Below are 24,790 nucleotides of genomic sequence, written 5' to 3' on the forward strand. Positions count from 1 at the left end.
GTCAACAATTCCTCCCAGCAGCCTTAACTTCCCACATTCCTCCTCCTCCATTGCACTGCCTCACCAAATGTTCTCCTCTTTTCTCCTTCTCCATCTTGCAGCGCTTCCTCCTCTCCTTCTTCCCTTTCCTCGCCTCTCCTCTCTTCTGTTCTTGTCTGCCTTCCCACCATCCTCTACCCTCCTCTCCCTCCTCCTCCACAGTTTAAGTACAGGGGTCACTTCCTAGCCGTAAGCCCCGGAGCACGGCGCGCGCCCCGCTTTCCTGCCCGTCGGAAGGTACCACCTCGGTGCTGCGGTGTCTGCAGTGATGTTTTGTCTGAACAAAGCGTGTGACTTGGATTGAAGTGTTTTTGCCAATGAGTTGATGTGGTGGAAATCATGATATCCAAACTGGTGCCTACAGCTAGATGGCTTATGTAGCGTGTTTCTTCATATAGTGGCTGGTGGTGTTGATTTACTTAACCAAGGTTATAGTGAGTAGCGCTTCAGCTTTACTGGCAGTATGTGTGCTCTGTTGGGAAGGTATTACAGCCACCTCGTGGTACAACCCATTGTATTATTTTTTGTTTTTCGTAGATGACATCTAATTAACTTCGACATGGTGCCTATTACAGCACATTAAAGTGCATAAAAATGTTAACTTAAGCTAAGCACAGTGGGTGAGACTCTCAGATTTTTTTGGACACCTCATTCTGCAGCCATTTTGTTCGGGCAATGTGAATTTGTATTTTTTAAATGCTCTTTTTTTTTTTTTTTTTGAACGCATGGTGTGAATTTGCTGTGTTGTCATGAAGGAACTGCGTGACTGATGTCTTTTGTTTTCTTTCCCAATATAAACAAGATTATTTTAGGCCTAATCAAATGTTAAACATTTTTACATCTCCACATGGTTTATACAAATAATTTATCTCAAGATATTTCAAAGTTATCGAGCGCCTTTAACGTTCTGCACTTCATCTCGCTGTGACAGTAGATGTGAACCTCGTGAAGTGGGAGCATTTGTTTGATTTTGATTGTGTTGACCTTGTTGCTGCGTGCAGCTGGCTGTTTTTGCTGTGTCATCAAATCCGCCCCCCAGAGGAAATAGCAAACAGATTATGTTTTCTTTTTCACCTTGTGTAATCTTCTCGAGTGGCCTGCAAAACCGCCGCGGTGCTTTATTTCAGCATTTATTTGACTGTGTGCGTCTCTTTTTCTTTATCTGTGTGTCTCACAGTCTCCGGTGTCCGTCCCTCATCGAATTCGCTCCACGAGCAGAAGCACCCGAGAAGGAAAAACGCTCTCTGAGATCAACTGTGAGTTTGTGCACCAGTAAATGAGCATGTACACGATGATAATGTTTGAATGTTCACGACCACCATCTATTGTGACTTCCCAGTCGGTCAGGTGAAGTTCGACCCACCGCTGAGGAAGGAGACTGAGCCCCATCACGAACCGGTGAGTTGTTAAAAAATGTGTTTCCATATGTACAATTATGTCACTTCATCGACACAAGAATGGCCAGTCTGAGCCCAAAAGAACCAGCCCATCCATTTAGTGTAGTTCATGCCATTTGATCAGGCAGCACCATATCACACTGTTGGCTCCTATTTAATAAGTGTAATGAGTTTACCGTCTTAAAGGAGGTTTAGTTTTACCGACAGGGTGTGATAATCATTGAGTTGTTCTGATCTTGTTTGAAAGGACAGACGGGAGGTATACAATTGGAATTGTCTCCAAAATGTGCCTTGGAGGAAGTCTGGACTATTAGACTATAGGAATGCAATTGGTTTTGTGAACTTGTTAAACACGTTATTGGTGGTGCGGGTGCAAATGTTTTGCGATAGATTTTGTACGAGTAGTTTTTGAAATCGGACTAGCGGCTGGTCCTGGGTTCATGCACATCGGCATCCATCACTGCTGCCACATCCTGTCCTCTCTTCTGGTCTTGTAGATTATTTGTTTTCACACATTCAAAGGGACACTTGTGTGTGTTTGTGTGTTTTTAAAATCAATTTGAAATAACCACTGAAGGTCATTATTGTAACAATCACTTTGTACATTTTCATCCAGTTAATTCATTATGACGGTCCTCCATCTTAGCTGCTGCTGACCTGTGTGATTCTCATGACTTACAGCGTCAATGTATAGCATTGTTTTGTCATTAATTAAACATTGCCTTATTGAAATCATAGCTGTCTCTGGAGGATTTTTCGACACGCCACTTTTACCTTTAGGATTGCATGGAAACATGACTGGAGATATTTTCAATTTTCTTGAAGGTGGCCTGTACCGTATTTCCTCAGATTGTGGTGCTCTGCTCAAATTGACACCTTCTTTTTAACAGGTGGTCTCGTTAGTTGGTTGTAATACTTTTTGCTAGGACTGATATCAGCATGTGTTTTACAAGACTTCATTACCACAGCAGACATGGTATATTTAAAGCTGGTGCATGTTTACAGAAGATGATGTCTGGAATATTGTATTGTAATGTATATATATTTTATTACATGCCAGTATGTACAGGATTTGGATAATTTTCAAACCTGACTTATGAATGCAAAAGTTCCTTTTTGAGGGCCAGCCTTCAATTTTGTAATTTTTATTTTTTACAAAATTCCCGGAACTTTGCAACCCTACTGGTGAGCAGGTCAGGGGGTGGGCTGACTGCAACTGGGGATGGAAGGGATGCGTAGATGCGTATGGTGAGGAGACTGAACTTGTCTTTAGAGGCCAACAGAGGCACGGATAGCAAATTGACAAGCGAAATAATATAAATGATGTCATCAATTATTCGAAGTTGACTGTTCCCACCTTAGCGTCGATTACAAAAATAAGATGTTCAACTGCTATTAAGTGCAAGTTATTTGTGGGAAAATATTAGGAAATTATTTGTTCATGTAATCTAATAATCCTGATTTACCATTTAAGACTAAACGATTCCCGTTCCTCTGCAGTTGAGTAAATAACTGCCACTATGTGAGGAAATATGGTGGGGTTTTTTTTGTTTTTTTTCTTTTTCCCAAATCAATCTACCGCAGGTGATTCCTGGATGCCCCTTCACGAATGTATCCTCTCTCCAGAACCCAATTTGGCCTTCATCCATTTTGTTTCCCCCTCGGTCCCATACATCATCTTCTGTCTTGCATCAATGCCACAATTCCTGCCAACTTCCACCCCCCCACCCCCACCCCATTCCCTCCATCGTCCAAGGTTGATGTATTAACTTGAGGTCTCTCTCGCTTTGTCTTGCTGACCAGTGTGATTCTGAGCCCTATCTGGACTGTGTTGAGGAGCTCTACTATACCGCGAGATCTAATCTGGTAGTACTCTCTCTCTCGTCTCTCCTCCTTTCTATCTCTCCCCCCTCCCCTTTATTTTTTTGATTTGCATTGTTTTGTTCATCATCACTAACCTCTTCCTTTCTTTCTTCCGTGTTTCTCTGCTGTTCCTAATCTCTGCCTCTTTCTTTTTGTGTGTTCATTTCGGGCGATTGGTGTCCTGTTGCGCTTCTGCTCATCATCTGTGTTGTTCTTCTCTTTGTTTCCAGCCTCATTAACTGTTGCTGTCATCTTTTTTTTCCCTCCTGCCTTCAAAAATTTGTACAATCATATGAAAGCACCCAAACAGAACAATCACATTAAAGATGCTTTACATGTATGTGATTTACTTTGAGTAGTCCAGTGTCTTGCTCCAAGGCACACTGGGGGGGGGAATAGACTTCTTTTTCTCCCAGTTGAATTTTCCTCTTTGCAGAATGTCTCTCTATTTTCGTACTCTTCGGCTTTGTTTATGGTGCTCTAACCTGTCACGTATGGTAGATGAAGAAAACAAGTGTCGCGCCTGTGCTTCTCTTGTGTTTTTTTTCTTTTCCCCAACCCTTCTTGTTTTTCTATGCTACTTTTTCCTTTCACGATGTCATTTTCTCCCCGCCCTGACACATGGCTGCTTACACATTGTGGCTTTACTTGGTGGTTTTTGGTAGACAACCTCATCAAGTTCCGTTCGATGCTATACATTGGACAGCTTTGTTACTTTGGATGACAAAAAAATGAAAGGCCCAGCCTGCAGAATTCACACCGGAATGCTAAATGGTTTAGCGGCTTGGGTGGCGCCAAACAGGCCGCCGCGGTGGCCATGACGACCACATTAGGGCGTGTAGAAGACAATGATGAGGGCAGACATCTTATAATTACGTTTGTTTTTCTGTCACTGTGGATAACATGCGATTATTGGATGCCGGAGCAAGAGGAAATGCCTTCCGTTGGGATCGTGATGGCGGAACGCTGTGGACGCCATCAACGAGGATGGTGCCATCCCTGGCCACAAGTTGAAATGTCGATGCAAAGTCACAAAGGTTTTCGGCTGCCACCACTGCAATCCGCCTGCCTCAGAGTTTTTTTGTTTTGTTTTGTTTTTTGCATCCTTGTGGTGCTTCAGTCATGCTTGACTGCACAAAAATTCCAAACATGTTTTCTGAAGAAGTGGTTGATGTTGATGGCTTACCATACTGAGTTGCAACAATTTTGGTGCAGCCAGCTTTTGGGCAAATGCCGTAGGGTTGTAAACGAGCGAGGTCACGTTGGGGTTTCTTAATTGCAACATGACCACTAGATGCCGGTATTCATCATACCCACTGTTGCTTTTTAGCTCCTGGATTAAAGAATGTGCCGTTGTCATGACTTAAAAGTGGAGTTAGCACTTTTAAGACTTCTAGTTAGAGCAAACGCACTCCCATCATATACTTCTAATGAGACATGCACTTGATGTAATAATGTCGACTGTAAACAAGCCATAGCTGTTTTATTGGTAGCATGGCTTATTCGTAATGGTGTGATAATATCAAAAAGGTGTTGAGCTGAAAAGTTAATTCCTGAATATTTTCAGCCACCTGTGGCCCCTCCACCACTGAAAGGCAGCTTCTATTTCCATCCCTGTTTTGTCAATTCCTTCTTTTTGCCTTTTTGTGGCTAAGGTGGATATTATGCAATAAGTACAGCAAAGGTCCTGAAGCCTGAGGAAGCAAATGAGTGAAAGGATGGATCGGGTATCTTCCCCAGCAAAGGATTAACACATTGTTAGTCACAACTTCTGCTTTGATTGATTGTCTATATTTTAAGTCAGTAATGCCTAACCGCTGTTCCTGGGGAAAATTTATGGCAAATTATATATTTTTGTTTCTCTGCTAATGCGAGAGATGTACTGTGGCAGACAGAATAATTAAATGCTATTTCACTAGATGGCAGAAAATACAATGAACTTGCTAGCCACCTGTTGCCATTAACGCTTGGAAAAAGCATATTTTCACTTGATTGGCACATTTGCAACTCTCCTTTTTTTCCTGATGCGCTTGTAAGGCCACAATGTGAACACAAGCAGAAGACAAATACACCATGTGCCAGAACATGTCATGAAATTGTACTTATAAAACACTTTTCTGCCGTAGTTGAAGCACTTGCTGTCATTCGACGACTGTGCTTCAGTCTTATTAGTCATTATTTCATTGTGAATTCAAGTGTATTGCCAGCCATTTGTATATGATGTCCCAATAGTGATGCAATTGTGTCTTTTTTTTTTTTTTTTTTTTTAGGACTTGCAGTTGGAGTATAGTCACGATTCGCCCTGTCTGCTCGGAGGGAACAAGTAAGTCCTCTTCACTTTGTGTCTTTGATTGCCTTTGCACATAATTGAACCCTTTTAGCTTTCCTAAGTGTATCATGTTAGATTCATATAATACTTTCCTGCTTGCACTCTGTTAATAATAACAACCTCTCCACTTGTTCCTCTCCTCCTAAAACAGGAGTCTTCTCAAATCGGTCGAGGAGGAGCTGCAGCAGAGGTGAGTCCGACCTCCTCCTCCTCCTCCACTCCTGCGTTCGTCCTGACTCGGCACCTTTCGATTTTTGCTGGCACTCTAACCACCACATCAGCCAATCACCGTTAACCGGCGATTAAGCGGATCTGATCACGCGCCACTAACGACCCCTCGCTGTTTCCGGTCTGTCAGCGTTTTGCACTCTGCTGGGTTTTCGCTTGGCGCTTTAATATCATGGAGTTGAAAGGTTGCGCTTATGAGCCGCTTTTCTGCATAGCATGGCTTGCACACACTGATGCTGACACTCCACACATGCACGTACGTGGTTGTCGTTTTTATTCAAAGACTCTCAAATCTGCAGGGGTTCTTCTTGCTTTGTTTTCTACGCGGCAATCTGTTGCTTCACATTCATTCCTGATTCTATTTGAAATTATGGGTGTACCATTTATGTTGGTAATCTCATGATATTTATATGCAAGAAGGAATTCAACTTTGCTGATGAGAAGTGGAAGTTTTATTTTTATTTTTTGGACTCACATTTCCCATCTTTTTTTTTTTTTTTTCTTAACTGTACAGTACAGGAAATTAGGCTTCGTTGTCTTTAATTGTTCTGTTTTTAAGAAGTTGTTTGAAGGGTTAGCGGTTTATTTGTGGACAAAGCTTCACACAGCTCTAATCCCTCCACCCCTTACTTTTCTTCCTCATCTTCCACCTCCTCCTCCTGTTGTCATCTCCTACCACCTTTTGCTTGCATCCTTCCTCCCCTCATCTTTCCTACCTCGAATCCCCGAAATCTCCCCTCCCCTACTATCTCCACCTCCGCTCCCAGGGGCCATGTGGCACACTTAGGGGATGATGAGGATGAGGATGATGATGGTGCAGATGATGATGAAACTCACACTCAGTAAGTTTCCCCCTCATGCAGTCCTTGAACGGGATGCCTCTCCGTCCTCGTTTCCCTCCCTTGCCCGCATCAAATTGATGATGAGGAGCGGAGGAAGGAGGAGGAAGGCTTCCTGTTTGCGCTACAGTTTCATCCACGCATCTCTATGCAGCTCACCGCACCATCACGCCACCTGTGTTTGTGTGTGTGCGCATCTTGACAGCTTTTCATCTCAACTAACAATTGCCCTAACCCTAAAACTCACCTGGAAGCCAGTATTTTAGCATGTTGTTTTTTTTTGTTTTTTTTACAACATTACACTTACAGCCCTAACAGGATGCTCGTAATAACACTAAAGATGAGCGTGAGTGATGACTGGATTCCAGTTTCGGGTCCGAGTGTAGCTTTGGTGATCGTTGATGCTTCTTTGTCCACCTCTTGCACCCACTGCCATCTCTCTGTGCTTCCTTGTTTGTTTTTTGCCTACATGCCAATGCTGCTCGCTGCATCTTTTCAAGTATTCATTGACATGCCGTTTCTTCCCTTATTGTGTAAAAGCAAAGGCGGAAAGGGTTTACGTTTTCTGCGCTTTGCTTTATTTGACCCCATAGCTGGATAATAACCATTTCATGGACAGAAGATGAGATTGACATGTTGGGGGCATGGGGAAGGCAGTATGTTTACATGTTGAACAATGTGGCTCGTGCTCATTTCTGTATTTGATTCATTATCCAGCTGCTGTCCATTCTCATTTGTGTGTTCATATCAGTCTGAACAAGCTAATATATTTGCACCTTTATGAAGCAGAATGGTGTCAAATCTCTGTCATTGTGCTGCTGATGGTGACATAACGGCCCCTTCAAATTGACTCGCTAGCGCCTCCCTACGTAAAAACTTGAGTTTTGGCACTACAATACTACAATTCCCGGAGACTTCACACCAGCTTGCTTGATTCGGGTGCGTTTTGTGTGTAGACTAGAAGCTGATGATTAAAGGAGACATATTTTTGCATTGTTTTTAAAATAAAATAAAAATCTCTGACATTTTTTGGGTCAAAATACATTGAATGAAGTAAAATAATAAAAGCAAAAAGCAAGCCCTCATAAAGACAAGCATAGCAAGAATTGTATTTTCACTGAAGAAGGCGGCACTTCATCAAACAGCAAAATTGCAGTTTGTTAGTGTTCTGATCTGTGCATGTGGTGCATGAAACAGACAAATTGCCAAACACTCACACAAATACTCTCCTAACCACCACTGTGATCTTTGATGAACAATTAACATGCTACGCAGAAGCTATTGCTGATCTCCGCTAACACTACAGCTCTGCTTACCCTTTGGCTTCCACATAATATTGCTTTTGTGTAATGCGCTTGAAAATGGTATAACTTTTCCTAGTCTACCTGCCAAGTCATGAGCAGAGAATTGCGTTTTGCTGACAGTATCATGTAAATTGTGGCATCACATTTGGGCAAAATTGTGAGCTGCTTGCTCATGGAAGCATTTTCAAACATAAGCAGCTCACAAATTTACATGGTTGTATAATTTCACACTTTGTGGGTGGGCATGCACTCCAGAGACTTAGCTATTTCTACACTAAGCAATTAAAAAGTCAATTTCTAATAATATGTCCCCTTTAATTGATTTTTGATTAATCAGCATCATATAGTATTGTTGTATTTGTAGGTGTAATGCTTCATGATTCTGAGCTGTCCTGCCATGCAAAGTCAGTCACTCTCTCTCTCTCTCCATCTTCTCACTGTATAGTAAGATGAACACTATCCTGAGACCAAAGGTCCCACCCCCGCTTCCGCCCAAGGTAGGTGTCAGACATCTTTTACAGTGGGACCTCTGAAGCCATAAATATCGGGGAAAATAAGCAATGACATGATCAAAATGGGGAGAATTTAACAGATATGTGCTTTGTCATTCTTCACAGAGGATAAAGAATATGTGCCTGTTAGTGCTAAATGTCTAAATGTTGCTTTGGCGTTTGCATTTAAATATTCATTGCTGAAAGGGTTATAACTCCGATGTTGATGTTTATTTCACTGCCACTGCTATTATCACAAAATTTTGCTCACAATTCAAAGCAAAAAATTGTCAAGGCAACAATTTGTTCTTGTCTATCTGGAACTAAACTACGACTTTGTGTCTCCACTCCCCCAGCCCAAGTCCATCAGCACGCCACAGCCCAAACAGGACGACAGCCAATCGCACAGCGGGGACGACGACGGCGACCATCAAGGCGGAGGCGGGACCATCAAGCGCTGTCCGGTCCCGCAGACGCCCAGCCCGGCCAAGCCCGCCTCCAACGTGCCCCCGCGGCCGCCGCCCCCGAGGCTGCCGCCTCACCGGCGCAGCAGCCTAGGTAACGAGACCGCGAGCGAGCGCTCGGACGCGGACACGTCCGCCCCGGAGGACGATGGGAGCTTTAGGCATTTCTGGGAGTGGCTCCACACGCCTCACACAGAGGAGGAGCTGGAGGAGGCGTGGGAGGTGCTGAAGGAGGTGAAAGAGGAGCAGGAAAAAGAGAATGAGGAAGCGAGTAAGAGCCAGTAGCTTGATAGCATCCTTTTGCCCCCGCCCCTCCAGTTGTCCTCTCCTACTGATTTATCTGTCCCATGAGTACTCCATTAATATCAACACTTTTAACGTCTCCTGGGCTATGTTCAGAATCCATCCCTATGCACTATATTGTCCCCTATCTAATGAAATTGTCATTTTAGAGTGCTGTTTGAGTGTGTAGTCGTGAGTAAGGATGGACATGAAAACCAGTTCTCAAAAAGAACTCATGAAATTCGATTCCTAGAAATTGTTTGCTTGCCAGACGATTCTGTTTATCAATGCGCTAGTGCTTTCACTATAGAATACTTTTAGAATGGATTAATCTATTGATTATTCAATTGACTAATGTAATCAGATTCATTTTAATTTTTCATTTAAGTGTATTACAAAAGCATTTTTCCCCGCTGATTACTGTTTATTAACCAGTCATTGGTATTTATTTCATACTTCGTATTTGTTACCAATTCGGTCATTGTTTTCTAAGGAAAAACATTGATATGCTGAAATCAGAGGATTTCTACAGTTTAAAAAAAAAATAAAAAATGGCTCCAAATGATTACGCGATTATTAAAATAGTTGTCAATTAATTTGATAATTGATTACTTGTCGATTAATTGCTTAATTTTGACAGGTGTGACGCTGGATATGCTTAGTTGAAGAATGAAGATACTAGAGTTTTATTTTCTTTAGCAAATAAAACCTTTTGTATTATTTTATTCTATCACCCAATAAGACTCAATAAGATGATCAGTTTGATAAGCAGTATTGATAATTAATCAGAAATGCTTTTTTTTTTTTTTATGAATTCCCATCTCGAGTAGTGAAGTTATTATATACATAGCGGCCTCAATGTATGCTATGAGTTTTAAATAAGTGAAAATGTATCATAATCAAATCAACCATGATGCCAATGCAGAAAAACAAAAGCCACAACACGGTGGGTGAGTAGTGTTTTGTTTGTCGATTTTAGTGTAAAACAATATCCATGTATTTGCTTTTAGAATATTACAGAAAGGCTACGTGTTAGCATTGATCTGGTGCATCATAATTATGCAAAGATGATAAATGAATAATGCACCCGAATGGTCTTCCAAATCTGTTTTTCATTTGAAATATAAAGATTCAAGATGAGGGAATGACTGATTCTGAACACAGCCCATGTTTTTAGTTCTTTTGACCCATCAGCTTTTTGCTATCTATGTCCTGACACTAATTGTTATCCACCTGATTGGTTGCTGAGTGCTGTCAATCATTTAACAGCAGCCTACTAGCCCTCCCAATGAGGATGAAGGAAGAGGAGAGAAGCGTGTAAAGATGAAGTCACGGCTGCATTTATCATGCTAGCCTGCTCCCCTCTTCCCTCCCTCCCCCGCCTTGTAGTCAATTTTTGCTCACTCTCTGTCGTCAGTCCTGTGAGTCCACTGATATACATCATCTCCTTCAGCTTCACCCAAACTGACCTTGTGTGCGTTGTATATCTGCAGGGAACGGCTTGAACTCGCACAATGGCGAGCGCAACAGTCCTGCAGACAGACAACAGTCCACTATGCCCCCTAGTGTTCCCATACGGAAGGACAAGAAGGATGTTCCGGTAATTTGTCAACGAGTCTCACAGAATAGCATGAAAAGAGCATCAAAAATGACCTAATAAGAAAACGCAATCTTCATGTTTCTCTTAAAACTTTGTGGTGACCACTGTATGTGTTTATGTGTCGATCAACGTTAGATGCCAAGTAGCAACGGGCTCCCACCGACACCGAAAGTCCATGTAAGCGTCTCCTTGAACTTGTACGGCAGGTTTTAAGGATTTATCTTTGAGATTCTTTGTTTTTTAATCACTCCTCCGTCTGTGTTTGCAGATGGGTGCGTGTTTCTCCAAGGTGTTCAACGGTTGCCCTCTCAAGATCCATTGTGCCACTTCCTGGATCAACCCGGACACCAGAGGTAACAAAAACGTAGGACCGAACGGAGAGCCATTTTGCTTTTTTTTTTTTTTTTTTTTTTTAATTGATTGATGGCTATATGTAAATATATTTTAAAAAATACTATATTTAAAATAGTGCTGTCAAAGTCAAATTAAAGCATTAAATAATGAATCAATGACGATCGAATTAATTATTAACTGAGATTAATCACTCCATTAAGTTTGACCGCTGATGGTCATTTAGCAGCGGATTGTTACTTTAAAGGTAGTACAGGTTGTGTTTAAGCAATAAACATAACCACATGCATTAAAGTAAAGCATTTAATAAATATTTGCAGATGACATTCAGAATATTTGTTCATGTCAAACTATTTGAGTCATATTTTTTTTCCATTTTAAATTATGCAAGTAATTGATTAGAAAAATAGGATGAGTGTGTGCATTGGATCAAAAAATGTTTAAGACATCCTCGTAACATTAAATGTCAAAAGAATTGTTGAAAAAGGTTGAAAAAAAGCCTTTTTTTTTAAATTAAGTGATTAATCGTGATTAATTTAAAAATAAAAAGAATACTTGACTCATTGAGCCATTTTCAGCAGAAAAAGTTAATATTGTGTCTATAATTAATGTGATAACTTCATTATTTTTCATGTACAATTAATACCTTTAAACCAATCATGGCTCAGTTTACTGACCAAACCCAGAAAACAGGTGAGCCATGATTGGCTGTTACCTACTTCCTCAGCACAGGTGATGTCATCATCAATCGACAGCAAGTAGAAACATTTTTTTTTAAAGGTATTAATTGTACGTGAAGGTAATGAAGTTATCAAATTCATTCTGGACAAAATACTAACTTTTCACTGCTGAAAATTGTTCAAGTATCCCTTGAATATCAATAAATTATATTAACAAAAAAGTGGACAGAAATTAGATCATTTGGCACAGGTTACATGTTCAAAAGGAGTAGAAGGAAGACAAAACATCTATTAGATATCCGGCCTCATAGCATCGACAACTTCACTGACCAATAAATATATGCATCCAGCAAAAAAATAAATCAAAAAATAATGCAGCTCTGCTTACCTTTTGCATTATCATGTTCCTTATAGTGTTGTTCAGCTGTGGCTTGAAAGTGGCGACTCTCCACCCAAGCCTAACACCCAAATTGTGCTGTTGTGTTTGTCCAATACACATCTTGTGTTGTTCCGTGGCATTTCAGATCAGTATTTGATATTTGGCGCAGAAGAGGGAATTTACACACTCAACCTTAATGAGCTGCATGAGACCACAATGGAACAGGTGAGTCATGCATTTCCTATTAGTCAATGTGTTTATTTGTGTGCTAAATACTTTCATGTGGAATCACAAGATGTATTTCTAACAACAACAACAACAACATGCGGCATCCTTTGTGTCCTTGTAGCTGTTCCCTCGCCGATGCACGTGGTTGTACGTCATGAACAATAATCTTCTCTCAGTATCCGGTTAGTCATTTTGCATTTGTCACGCAGCAGTTAGTTACAGCAATGGACTTGCTGTAAATAACAATTAAATGGTACTTTTTGCACTTGCAGGCAAAGCTTCCCAGCTGTACTCTCACGGCCTGCCGGGACTCTTCGACCAGGCCAGACAACTGCAGAAGTTACCAGTCGCCATTCCTACACACAAGCTGCCTGATAAGATGATACCCAGGTAAAGGGTCTAATCATTGGAATGTAACCCTCAGCAAGTCATTCAGATTCTGAATTTGTTTCCCGTTTTAAATGGTGGGAAAGGAGGTAAATCCGTCCAAAGGTCGAACTAGCACCGTTACGAATAATGCTCTAGCATATATAGTATAATATAGTATTTTGTGATTGTCCATGCTGTAGATACGATAATCCGTTAATGAGCCCCAGAGGGAAAATTCAGGATATAATAGATGAACTCCTTTCAATAGCAATAAAACCTTTTTACGATAGTAATAATTTTGTTTTATAGTGACTTTCAAGGGAGCCAATGACAAGGACGAGTACATTTTGATAAAATACGTTACTATGCGGCACATTACATTGTTGCAATAATAATATCTTAGCTTTATCTCTTTTATTGATCACCACTTTGGCAAAAAAGTTCAATATTTAGCTTTTAGACTGTTGTCTTTCTGAGAAATGTGAGGCTTAATTCCAATCTGATGACTGATGCTTTTATATATGCCAATAAATAAATATATGAACTAACTGCTCTGTTTTGGGACTGGTTGTTATATTGGGATCAACTTCTCTACATCAATAAATAATTATTTAAAAAAGAGAAAATGAAATTAAATGAAAGAAAACCAATCCTTTTTTGTCATGTATCTACAGTATTGAATTTTCTAGGGCTGCTCGTTTATGGGAAGAAAAAATAAAAATAATCCCCATTATTTTGGCAGTAATTGAAATCACAATTATTTATTTTTTGGTACAAAAAAAGAAACTGTTTCAACGTAAAAACAATATTAAGACAAATAAAATTCTTTGAAACATTAATTATGCAAGTTTCTTTTTGATGAAACACAATTCAATTATTATTTTGTATTTTTTTTTATTTTTTTTTATTTATTTATTTATTTTATTTTATTTTTATTTTTTTTACAGGAAGTTTGCGGTTTCCACTAAAATTCCAGACACGAAAGGGTGCCAAAAGTGTTGCGTGGGTAAGTATTTTTGTTACCCTGAAGTCTTTAACATGTAGGATGAATGAAAATGATGAATCAAATGGCACATGTAAAGACAATGAATATTTTAAACGTGCAATGTTGTTATTTGTAATGTAGTGTGACGTGTATGTTAATGATTGCTGTTTTTCTTTGTGCAGTGCGCAACCCGTATACAGGCCACAAGTACCTCTGTGGGGCCTTCCAGTCCCATGTAATGCTGCTGGAGTGGGTGGAATCAATGCAGAAGTTTATGCTCATCAAGGTCACTATATCATTATTTTTTATATCACAATTCTCTGTTCTGTTATTTAAATTGTATTATTTATTATTTATTTTATTATTATTATTATTATTATTTTTATTTTTTTATTTTATTTTTTTATTTGTATTTTTTTAATAATATAATTTTGGGGCGTGCAAAACAGACCATCGACTTCCCTCTGCCGTGCCCGCTGGAGGTTTTTGAGATGTTGGTGGTCCCGGAGCAGACCTACCCTCTCATCTGCGTAGCTGTCAGTAAAGGGAGCGAGCTCAACCAAGTGGTCCGCTTCGGCACCGTCAACCCCAACCCCAACGCTACCTCCTCCTGGTTCACGGAGACGGGTGAGAACGCACACCGTCGTTGCAAGATTTGACCTCTGGTAAAGGGGGGGTCAACCCACCAGATTCTCCAAATGTGTTTTTTTTTTCTCTCGTCAGACACGCCTCAGACGTGCGTGATCCACGTCACGCAGCTGGAGAGGGACACCATCCTCGTCTGCCTCGACCGTGAGTCGCCTGGAAGTCTGATGAAACGCATCCAGAAGCAACAAAATCTCCTCATTTCTCGCTTGTCTTCATCAGGGTGTATCAAGATCGTCAACCTCCAGGGCCGACTGAAATCCAGCAGGAAGTTGTCGGCCGAGCTCACCTTCAACTTCCAGATCGAGTCCACAGGTAGGAAAACACAACTCCCTAAATCAAGGCGCCACTGCCATTGTTGTTGTTTTTTTTCTTCCCAGTTTGCCTCCAGGATAGCGTGCTGGCCTTCTGGAGGCACGGCATGCAGGGGCGGAGTTTCAAGACCAACGAGGTGAGACGCGTTTCTCGTGTCAGAACCCACACAATCGTGTTTTTGTATGTAAATTCTTGACACTGCGCGATTCCTCAGATCACGCAGGAGATCTCGGACAGTACGCGAATCTTCAGACTACTGGGATCAGACAGGTGAGCGCACACATGAGCGCCTACACGCACGCGTGCACGCCACACACACGTTAACGTTTTCTGATGCCTTCTCACAAAAAAAAAGACGAGACGACCACAGAGATCCACATGACAGAGGCGTCACTCTGCCAAGGTATCGCTGACTCTCTGTTGGGATTCTTGAGGCCTGGTGAAACGAGCTGTTTATTGAACTTTGTGGACTGTTTGAGAGGAAGGGGGCATTTTTGGGGGTGGGGGCGGTTCTTTCTTCAATGGATGAGAGTGAAGACGCCAAAGTAAAATAGATCATCATGACATTGTTTTTAACAGATATTTTGATTAGATCAGCAGCTTGGAAAAAAAGTGAATGAAGTTTTATTTTGGTGTCTGCAAGCTCGTATTTTAGTGTCATTTTTTGATGATGACATCTTTTCTTTGGAAAATCATAGCAATTAGGACATGTCCATATAAACATTTTTAAGAATAGTTCAGATTTCATTGAGGGGAGAGGTCAAATAATTCAAAAGAAAAAATGAATAAACTAAACTAAACTAAAATCTCCTTTTTCTGCATTTGTATCTATGACAGGAACTGGCATATATTTTATTATTCTTTTAAATTTTCATTATATTTTAATTTTTTTTTAAATCATCAAGTGCTTCTATTCTCAAGTTTCTGATTGGCTAAAATTGCCTCACAGTCCCGCCTGTTGCTTAGGTTTGCACTTGACAGCCTGCATATACATTTTTATGAGGCCAAATACTGAAATTAATTGAAATTAATTAATTTAGGTTTTTAATTTTTAAATATTGTTTGATCCTTATTTTTGTCTGTTGCTTTACTTATTTTTAAATTAAAACTCAAGTGGTTCTAATAAATAGATTACAACTGCCTCACGCTTAAAGGGGAAGTCAACCCCATAAATTGTCTTACCAATAATATATGTTAATAATAGTTTAAAACACAGTGTTCTTAATATTATGTTTGTGGAATATGAATTAAGCAGTAAAATCCACCTTTAAAAACAAAAAACAAATCCATCTCAGGGGTAGCCATTTTGCCATTTGATGTCGACTGAAGATGACATCACAGTTGCTCAATTAATGACCAATTACCCCCCAAATCAACAACAACGAATATACGTTTAATATGTTGATGGTTATTCATATATTGTTCGTAAGTTAATACGTTTTCAAATGTTTTCTTTTTTTGAATAATAATACTTATTGTGACCGTTAAAAAAAAAATCTTGCACTTAACAAATAAGACCATTAAAAAAAACAAAACAAAAAAACCTGAAACTAAGCATTTTCCCAAAAACTAAAACTAATAAAAACTAACAAACCTACTCTAAAAACTAATTAAAACTAACTGTACTTGGGGGGAAAAATGTCAAAACGATCCAAAACTATAACAACCCTGGTCATTACCTGTGCCCTGAGCGACTGTGATGTCATTTTTAGTTGACAGCACGTAGCAAAATGGCCGCCCCCTGCTTCTGAGTGGCTTAAAGGGCCTCAGTTTGTGGTTATAGTACCACCTGCATTTGTATGACTGGAAATGTAGACAGATTTTTTTGTATTTCTTTATTATTATTATTATTATTATTTTTGCCATTGGTGTTGTGGATATAAAATTGTTGGTTGGGGGGGCATATGTATTTGTGGACATGGCCTAATAGTCTTCTTATTGGGGTTTATGTTGTCCTTTGTGGGCACAGGGCTCCCTCAACAACGTATTTATTTTTTTTAAATAAATCCTTGCTTCATTTTAATACACGATAACGTCTGTGTGCATATTTGTGATTGTCAGGGTGGTGGTGCTGGAGAGTCGGCCGACCGACAACCCGACGGCCCACAGCAACCTCTACATCCTGGCGGGCCACGAAAACAGCTACTGACACACGCGCACTCGCACACATTCGAACATCCCACATTAAGAGCCTAGCAACTAGCAAAGGGGAGTGCGCTGCCCACCCCCCTCACCTCCTGCAACACCCCCGCAGGCCCCCTTTCACGGTGCGTTCAAGGGCAGATGACTATGTAAGAAACAATGGATGCCCTCTCACGAGGTCGGACCTCCACGCCACTCGTACTACTTTAGTCGTACACATCGTGCTACTACTGCGGCCATCTTGCACAGAGACCCCTCCCCCTTATCTTAACCCCACCCCCTCACTTTTATTTATTGTGGCATGATGTTAATCCGCCAGCAGGACGACGACTCTCCTGTTTTTTGTGTGTTAAAAAAAAAAAAAAAAAAATGAGGAGAAGGCTTTGGGCCGCCTCCGCTTAGCAGCAACAGCCACATAAGTGCTTAACTGATGTCTATTTAATTGATGTACATATAAATGTAGTATTTTTGGACAGATATGAACACTAAAACTGCTCGTGTGTAGTTAGGCGTGTGCGTAGTTGCTCGGCACAAACAAACAAACAGTCAGATGGCGGAAAGACGGACAGACGAGGGTGAGTAGGCGACTCACTTCCTGGTTCCAAGACATGTGACAAGGAAGCAGGGACTCACTCGCAAAAGTCTGCAGACACAATATGACGACTTGTTTTTAAAAAACATTTTTTCATTTTTATGCAGTTCTGATCATACAGCTTTTTATGTTTTTTTTATTTGAACCACTGGTGTTAAACATTTGCACAGAGAAAAAAGTGTTTGTGAAAGATATGTGATGTCATTTACGTGTGTATGTGCGAGAAATGTCCTTAGCAAGCAACACAAACATCAAGAGTTTTTTTTTTCAGTGAAAAAGGACTGAAGTTTTGATATCTGTCAAATATAATCCGAAACTAAAAAGCGCTCTAAGATTAAAATCTTCCTTCATCGATCACGCTGAACTTTAGGCGCTGATTTCCCTTTCTTTATCATCTCTTTAAAATGTCTCTGCAATGTCAGCTTGAGACGGAGGTTGCCATTAACATTGACAAATGTTGTCAATGAGCGATGCTAATGTTAGCTAAATGAAGCTAAAGTTAAGTGTTCTCATGTACTCATGATGTCCTCAAAATTGATTGGCTCAATTGCAAGATAAGTCATACTTTAAACTAGCAACCAATATCAATGTGACGTTTGCTTGACTAGTTTATACATTAGAGGCTTTTTGAAAAGAGCAAATGTCAATATATTTTTTTTTCCCCAAATTATTAATTTTTTAGAAAACTTTTTGTAGTAGAGCACTCCTTCCCACTTTGGGACAGACACTAATGATAAATCCAGTTATCTCAAACACTAGTCAGTATAAACAAAAATTTATAAACCATTCTCCTTAATTAATTTTTGTATTGTTTTACTTTTACATATTTATATTTTCCCATCTACGTAATTTTATTTCAGTTGAAGAAATACCCAAATTTAGCCTCAAACAAATTATTTATAGAAATGAACAATTTTATTAAATCATTTAACAATGAATTTACTCAACTACAGAGAGTACGAGGAGTAAATAGGGGAGCAAATTAAACATTTTATAATAATTGTATACTATATATTTCAAAACGCTTTCCCCCCCCCCCAACTGTATTCTATAACAAAATAATATATATTGCAGTATAGTAATATATAATGTGCTCGCTCACTTGCCTCAGTCACCCACGGAAACATCATTTATTTAGACGTCAACTTTGCAGATGACGCAGCCAGTAATATTAACGTTAATATTCGCCCATTTTTTGGGGAGGTGTTTGTTCAAGTTGATGACTCACCTTGCAATTAAGTGAGCAGTGAGGAGGGAGGCCATTATTTGAAGAAATGGGGTGTTCCAAAAAAACAAACAAACTAGCATCTAACCTTTTTTTTGTTTGTTTTTATTGAAGCTGTGAAATGTCTACCAGAAGAGAACTGAATTATGTTGTTCAAAACTGAATCGAGACCCCACCAATGATGTCACTCAACTTGCATGTAGACTAGCATTTTTTTTTTTTTTAAAGCATATCTTCCCCCCCATAATCCAATTCTTTAAAAAATGTCTCACATTCCATGTGAAGATGTTCAAATGCAGATTTGACTCATTTCACGAGAAAACCACACGGCGTCAATTTAGCTTCAGTTGGCCTTACGATATTGTGGATTTGTAACGTCGCGTTTGAGAGCGTGAATGAGACATTCCTCTGAAATATTGTTAATTCATCTCCTGTTACACTAAAAAACGTTTTCTTTTTTTTTAACCATCCAGAATATTTAATGTGAACACTGACACAAACACACACTAAATGTCTGACTCTTTTCTGTTCCGACGCTTTTGTTTATATTTACGTCACACGCGTTTTTGTTTTTTTCACGATGCAATGCGCACGTTATGACATGTATATAGTGTAAAATAAAATTGGGTTTGTTTTACATACTGTACAATTGCCTATATTTTGTTTTGAGAAGTGTAACAAGATTTATGAGGATGAGAGGTTAACACATTAAAAAAAAAAAAAAAAGAAGGATGTGACGCCTCAATGTTTCAACTGGTCATTTTGTTGGTTAGTTTTAGAACCCAACATGTTAATCGCCTGATATCTGCAAAAATCTGATTTTTATTTTTTTTACATTACATCAGTAGGCATTAAGTGACCAAAAAATATTTTTTAGTGATTATATATTTTTATGTAATCAGCTGATTAACTGGTTATCAGAATTTCTGCCAAATATTGATAGTAGTCAGTGCAGAGTGAGGAAATATGTTGCAGAATTACACGTAGCATCAGTTTATTTGGAACTTCAGAAGCAAAGACTAAATACAAATGACATCCTTCAGCAGTCATTCCAAATATGTCAGATCTTTAAACAGATAATTCATAGAAATGTTAACATATGATAAGAATAATATGTCCTGATAGATGCTAAAACATTTACATTTGTGACTACTCCGAATGAATGTAAAAATTTTGCGTCACCTGTCTTTACCATTTGTTCAAAACTTGTGGTCGCTTTAAAAAAAAAAAAAAGAAGAAAAAAAAGTTCTTTGTCGCCATCTTGTTGCAATCATCTTACTTTATAGAAGGTGTAAATTGCATGCAAATTTACATTTGCGGGAGGGCTCTGTGGCTTATGGAAGCCCAAAAGTGTCAAAATTCAATAAATAAAAAGGCCTTTTTGAAATAACTATCCTTTTGATAAAATAACAATTATGTAATATGGCCATTAAATTGTAAAATGAGGTATTATTATGAAAAGTGTTCATACTGTTCTTTAATATGTAAAAAAAAATTTTTATTTTGATTAAATATTTCATAATGATAATTTTAACGTCATACTTTAAAAAAAAAAAAAAAAAAAAAAAAAAAAAAAACCTGACGTGTAATTTATTTTTCAAGGTTTTATAAGATGTCTGTATAAGGGACTCAGCCAATCATGTAAATGGCTCCGCCTCATGTCATTTGATTGACATACCAAGTCATTCGGCTGTAAAACGCCATTATGTAAAAGACCATTGTGGAAAAGGACATTATGAAATAAATTCTAACTTTGTAAAAAAAAAAAAAATGTTTTCTTATAAAACCTTGAAAAATAAATTAAATATTATTTTTAAAAAGTATGACGTTAAAATAATCATTATGAAATTTTCATCAAAATAAAATATTTGTTACATATTAAAGCACAGTATGAACACTTTTCATAGCAATACAAACACCTTATTTTAACATTTAATGGCCATATTACATAATTGTCTGTTATTTATCAACAGGATAGTTACTTCATTTTATTTATTGTATTTTGACAGTTTTGGGCTTCCATAGTGGCTATCCCTAGCGAGCGTAGTTCTACCACCTGTTCGGTTTTATTTACGTGCGGTGGTTATTCAAAGCATATTGTGTATAAGATTGTGCTTTGCTATTGTGTAGCAGTACGACACGTGTTCACACTGCAGTGCCTCTGACGTCCCCTTGTTGATTTTCTTGACCTTTCTCTGCCGCCTTCTCTTTCTTGTCGTCGCCGCCCCTGTTGGTGGTTTAATAATTGAACGCCCTACTTTTTATCGGACTAAAACATGCAGCATCAATCGTCTTACTTCTTCTTGAAGAGTTTCTTGAAGGAGCTCCGAAAGCCTCCCTTGTCCTGCTTGCGGCTCCTTTCGCTAAGAGGCGTGTGGTGGTTCTCCTCGGCCCCCCACGACTGCAAGGCGGTGTCCTGGCAGGGGGGGCAAGCGCAAAGATGGGGGAGTTTTCAGGCAAGTCCCAATAGAGTTGACTTTCTTGTCCCGATTAAGCATATAATGTGATATGACGTTTATTTCTGCAGGCCACTTTCTGCTTTGCCACAGACATTTGGAACATTTTTGACGGTAGAGCAGTGGAACGGTTCCACAATGATTCGAGTAAGGGGAAATGAAGAGATTCCTTGAGAAAAAAAATGTGGGGAAGAAAACCATGCTGCTTTGTGGTTCAAGGGAAATGACGTTCGGAATACGTAGACTAAATGGGTATGTCCTCAGGCGTATTTTTTTTTTTTCTGAAAAATTCCAAGAGAAGTCCATCTTTGCACCTTTTTGTTCTTTTTTTTTTGGGGGGGGGGGGGGGGGGGATAAAGAAGTACTGCAAGCAGTTTAGGCATCAAACCTGGCCTCAATAAATGGGTAGCATGAAAGTGAGTGTCCAACAACAAGCTCTATTTGGTTAAAAACAGACCTGCATGAGAATTTGTACTGTTCAAGTTACATTTGAAGGCATACCGCAACCCAATTAGGCAGCAAACTCGGTCTGGATAAATTCAGTTGTGTGAAAGTAGCTGTATACAACAAGAACATTTTGAGGAGTTCAAAGTGTACCTGTGACACTTCGCGTTCTTCCTGTTGTATTTCAAATTATACCGCATCCTGTTTAGGCGACTGATAGTGTAATGGTTCCAATTCTTTCATGCAGCATGGTTCGATTATAGGCCCCAAAACCCAGCCCACTGGCGCTCTCCAGTGCTGGTCTCAGACCCAGATAAATTAAATGGTAAATTGAACCTGAAGGCAACTAGCACTGCAGCCCATCGAGGCAGCAAACTCAACCTGATTGCATTAAAGCTTATGTCGGCTGAATGAAATTGATCTAACAGTTGTACCGCAACCCATTTAGGCAGCAAACTACATTAACGGGTGGGGGAAATTTTTTTTTTAACTTGCAAATAGATACATTGCACTCTTCCAGTTGAATTTTGATTCATACCCGTTTAGGGTAGTGGAACATGCTGCTGCCTTTTATACAATCCATTCCAGTAACATTGCATCAAGACATACAAATTACACAACATAGCCACATAGAAAATCTACAATTCCACGATGTCACCAAAATTATTTTGTGCTCAAAAATGCAATGTAGCGATTTATCATGCCCGTCAGTGCATTGACCCACCATGCCGAGCAGCCCGTGAAGGTCGTCGCTCGGCTTCTCGCCCGGCGAGTTGTGGATCTTGCGAGACGGCGTGGCGCACCCTCTGCTGCCCCTGCTGCCCTGCCGCTCCAGCTTGCCGTGGCCGCCGTCCGTCACCGTGCTGTCCATCTGCAGCCCGTTCAGCGACTGCGAAGACGGCAAACGAGTCAATGATCCGCCGAGAATCTTCCAACTTTAATGCCAGATGAGCTCACTTTGCTTTTTTTGCGCTGGCTGGGCTGAAGGGGGCGTTGGTGAGCGTGGCGCATCAGCACAGCCTCGTCCGGGGAGACGCACCCTCGGTTGGGAAGTTTGCTGTACCCGTTCCCAAAGATATCCCGGCTTGTCGGTGGCACGTGGCGCGACGGCGTCACGGGAGCTTTGGGACACTTGACGAAGGCGATGTCGATAGACGAGTCGGATGAGGCCGAGGAGCAGCGGTCGAAGGCGGACGAGTCGTGGAGGGAGCTTCTTTCGTCCTCGTAGAGACACTCCATTCCGGGTGGGTCCGGAGGGAGAAGGAACTCCCCCAAGGCGTCGGCCAGAGCCGAACCCGGCTGGACCTGGCGGAACTCCGATGGTCTGGAAGGTGGATGATGTTGAGCGGGGCGTTCGGATGCTTCCGTTTCAGGGATGCTGCCGAGACCTGGAAGCCCAAAGGTTGGTCAAGTCATTCAAATTTGCAAAAGTAATATATATATATATATATATATGGTTTAAGTTTACAAGTTAGAAGTTCAAGTTTGATGCTAGCGAGTCATTTTTCACCACTAAGCACTAGGGATGTAACGATAATGGCAGTATTGTGATATTGCGATATGAAAACGGCCACAATATATCGTCGTCGTCATGCCATGATATTAAAAGCAGCACATCTGTTTTAAAAAAAAAAAAAAAAAGTCAGGTTGATTTCTGTTTGTGCAGTTCTAGCACCCTCTGGTGGCTAGTTTTTTTTTTTTTAGTGCAGTTTAATTTTCACAAGGCATGTTTTGGCCCTTCTATGTTTAAATCCACACTTGTTTTAAAAAAATGTAAAAAAAAAAAAAAAAGAGAAAAATAAATGTTTAATGCCTAAATAACTTCCACCTTGCACAATAGAAATCAACAGAACCACTAGAAATTACTCATAGAAAAAAAAAGTTAACAGCTTCCTCAGTAACATGCTCATTGATAGCACAAAAACCCAAGAACCTCGCCAAGTGTGAATTTCACCTGTGGGTTTGTGTTTGCGCAAGTCCACGTCGGGGTTGTAGTACTGCAGCTGAGGCAGCCACTCGGGATCGTAGCAGTTGTCTTCAGGCTCCTGCACGCGATCCCGCTCGTGGAAGCGATGGCTGGACTGGATCTGCTCCAGGAGACGTTGCTTGCTGTGTTTGGCCAGGTTAGTGTGCTCTCTGTCCTCATTAAATGGTCCCCAAAGAAGAACAACATTTAAAGGCCCACTCTGCCGGTTTCACTCAGGAAAAGGCACTTTTTAAATAAACAAACTACTTCTCAATTAACCGCACTGGGCACAAATGTAAGCTTCTGTGAGTGAGTGAGTGAGTGAGCCCGGCCCCGTTTGCGACACTCCACCCCCCGCTCTGCGATTGGCTGGAGGGGCGTAAACACTGTAAAACGTCCCGCTGTTTACAAAACAAACACAAAATGGCAAAATACAGGCTGGGGGGGTGGAGGTTTAGGACAAAATCATCACCAAACTTTAATATAAGCCCAGATGTGTAGACTGAGAAAAGGTTAGCGTGTACATCCTGTATTTAAAAAGTGCATTTTCCTGAGTGAAAACGGCAGACCGGGCCTTTAATGTTATGTTTTTCTCAAAGAATATAAAGGGAATCTGCTTTGTGTGGAACGTCACGTGACTAAACAAGTTAGCGGACTTCATTTGTATGCTACGAGAACTAGCTTAACTACAGGTCGATGACATGATGGTTTGGACCAGAATTTGCTAATATTTGGGTACCCAAATGTGCCCAAAATGCTAGTTTTGATTAGCATTACTACTTACTAACATTCGGGGACAAAAAATTGCCGCTTCGGTGTGGAACCGGTACGGTGGAAAAGCGCCATTAAGTCTCCGACTTGACTGAAGTCCGGACTATAGGTCTCTCCACCTAAGTCTTGGTCTTCCATTTCTAGAATTGTTTCATTTCTTGCTAAGCTATACGGAAAAACTAAGCTAACTTTCAACTTGATATATCTTTTTCCGCCATCTGGTGGCTTGAAACGGAAATATTGTCGCTGCACTCACAAAACGGTGCCGCTGTGAGGGTAAGGCGATCCTTGAAGGCCGCCTTCCATGGTCCTCAGAAGCTGCTTCATAGATGACCGGCTGCTAGGCGACACATAAGTCTAGATTTGTCCTTGGGTTGTGCTTAGGAGTTGAATGTTGTTGTGCTGA

General features: G+C 40.2%; 2 protein-coding genes across 14 annotated transcripts in view; one reads left to right on the forward strand and one right to left on the reverse strand.

The window, feature by feature from the left end:
* LOC144001672 (mitogen-activated protein kinase kinase kinase kinase 3-like) overlaps positions 1 to 19,384 on the forward strand; it is a 32,725-nt gene extending 13,341 nt beyond the window's left edge. Inside the window, exons 13-35 of one of the 8 annotated variants that reach the window (XM_077496183.1) lie at positions 1,217 to 1,295; positions 1,379 to 1,437; positions 3,240 to 3,302; positions 5,570 to 5,622; positions 5,780 to 5,818; positions 6,624 to 6,698; positions 8,445 to 8,496; positions 8,847 to 9,225; positions 10,730 to 10,836; positions 10,972 to 11,013; positions 11,105 to 11,189; positions 12,392 to 12,471; positions 12,596 to 12,656; positions 12,747 to 12,864; positions 13,791 to 13,849; positions 14,011 to 14,114; positions 14,278 to 14,455; positions 14,552 to 14,620; positions 14,696 to 14,788; positions 14,854 to 14,924; positions 15,003 to 15,058; positions 15,144 to 15,191; positions 16,850 to 19,384. In XM_077496183.1, coding sequence (XP_077352309.1) covers positions 1,217 to 1,295; positions 1,379 to 1,437; positions 3,240 to 3,302; positions 5,570 to 5,622; positions 5,780 to 5,818; positions 6,624 to 6,698; positions 8,445 to 8,496; positions 8,847 to 9,225; positions 10,730 to 10,836; positions 10,972 to 11,013; positions 11,105 to 11,189; positions 12,392 to 12,471; positions 12,596 to 12,656; positions 12,747 to 12,864; positions 13,791 to 13,849; positions 14,011 to 14,114; positions 14,278 to 14,455; positions 14,552 to 14,620; positions 14,696 to 14,788; positions 14,854 to 14,924; positions 15,003 to 15,058; positions 15,144 to 15,191; positions 16,850 to 16,937 — 2,058 coding nt within the window. In that variant the 3' untranslated portion in view covers positions 16,938 to 19,384. The remainder of the gene's footprint in view (positions 1 to 1,216; positions 1,296 to 1,378; positions 1,438 to 3,239; positions 3,303 to 5,569; positions 5,623 to 5,779; positions 5,819 to 6,623; positions 6,699 to 8,444; positions 8,497 to 8,846; positions 9,226 to 10,729; positions 10,837 to 10,971; positions 11,014 to 11,104; positions 11,190 to 12,391; positions 12,472 to 12,595; positions 12,657 to 12,746; positions 12,865 to 13,790; positions 13,850 to 14,010; positions 14,115 to 14,277; positions 14,456 to 14,551; positions 14,621 to 14,695; positions 14,789 to 14,853; positions 14,925 to 15,002; positions 15,059 to 15,143; positions 15,192 to 16,849) is intronic. The other 7 variants (XM_077496188.1, XM_077496184.1, XM_077496190.1 and 4 more) reach the window with 7 other exon arrangements.
* A 960-nt stretch (positions 19,385 to 20,344) lies between these two features.
* arhgef33 (Rho guanine nucleotide exchange factor (GEF) 33) overlaps positions 20,345 to 24,790 on the reverse strand; it is a 68,829-nt gene continuing 64,383 nt past the window's right edge. For 5 of the 6 annotated variants that reach the window (XM_077496193.1, XM_077496196.1, XM_077496195.1 and 2 more), the window contains exons 13-18: positions 24,641 to 24,721; positions 23,602 to 23,783; positions 22,605 to 23,035; positions 22,372 to 22,536; positions 21,045 to 21,163; positions 20,345 to 20,974 (exon numbers count right to left, since the gene is read on the reverse strand). In XM_077496193.1, the coding sequence (XP_077352319.1) occupies positions 20,893 to 20,974; positions 21,045 to 21,163; positions 22,372 to 22,536; positions 22,605 to 23,035; positions 23,602 to 23,783; positions 24,641 to 24,721 (1,060 nt within the window). In that variant the 3' untranslated portion in view covers positions 20,345 to 20,892. Of the gene's footprint in view, positions 20,975 to 21,044; positions 21,164 to 22,134; positions 22,537 to 22,604; positions 23,036 to 23,601; positions 23,784 to 24,640; positions 24,722 to 24,790 lie in introns of those variants that run through there. The other variant, XM_077496197.1, reaches the window with a different exon arrangement.

This window comes from Festucalex cinctus, chromosome 14 (genome assembly GCF_051991245.1).
Source record: "Festucalex cinctus isolate MCC-2025b chromosome 14, RoL_Fcin_1.0, whole genome shotgun sequence".
Taxonomy (NCBI): Eukaryota; Metazoa; Chordata; class Actinopteri; order Syngnathiformes; family Syngnathidae; genus Festucalex; species Festucalex cinctus.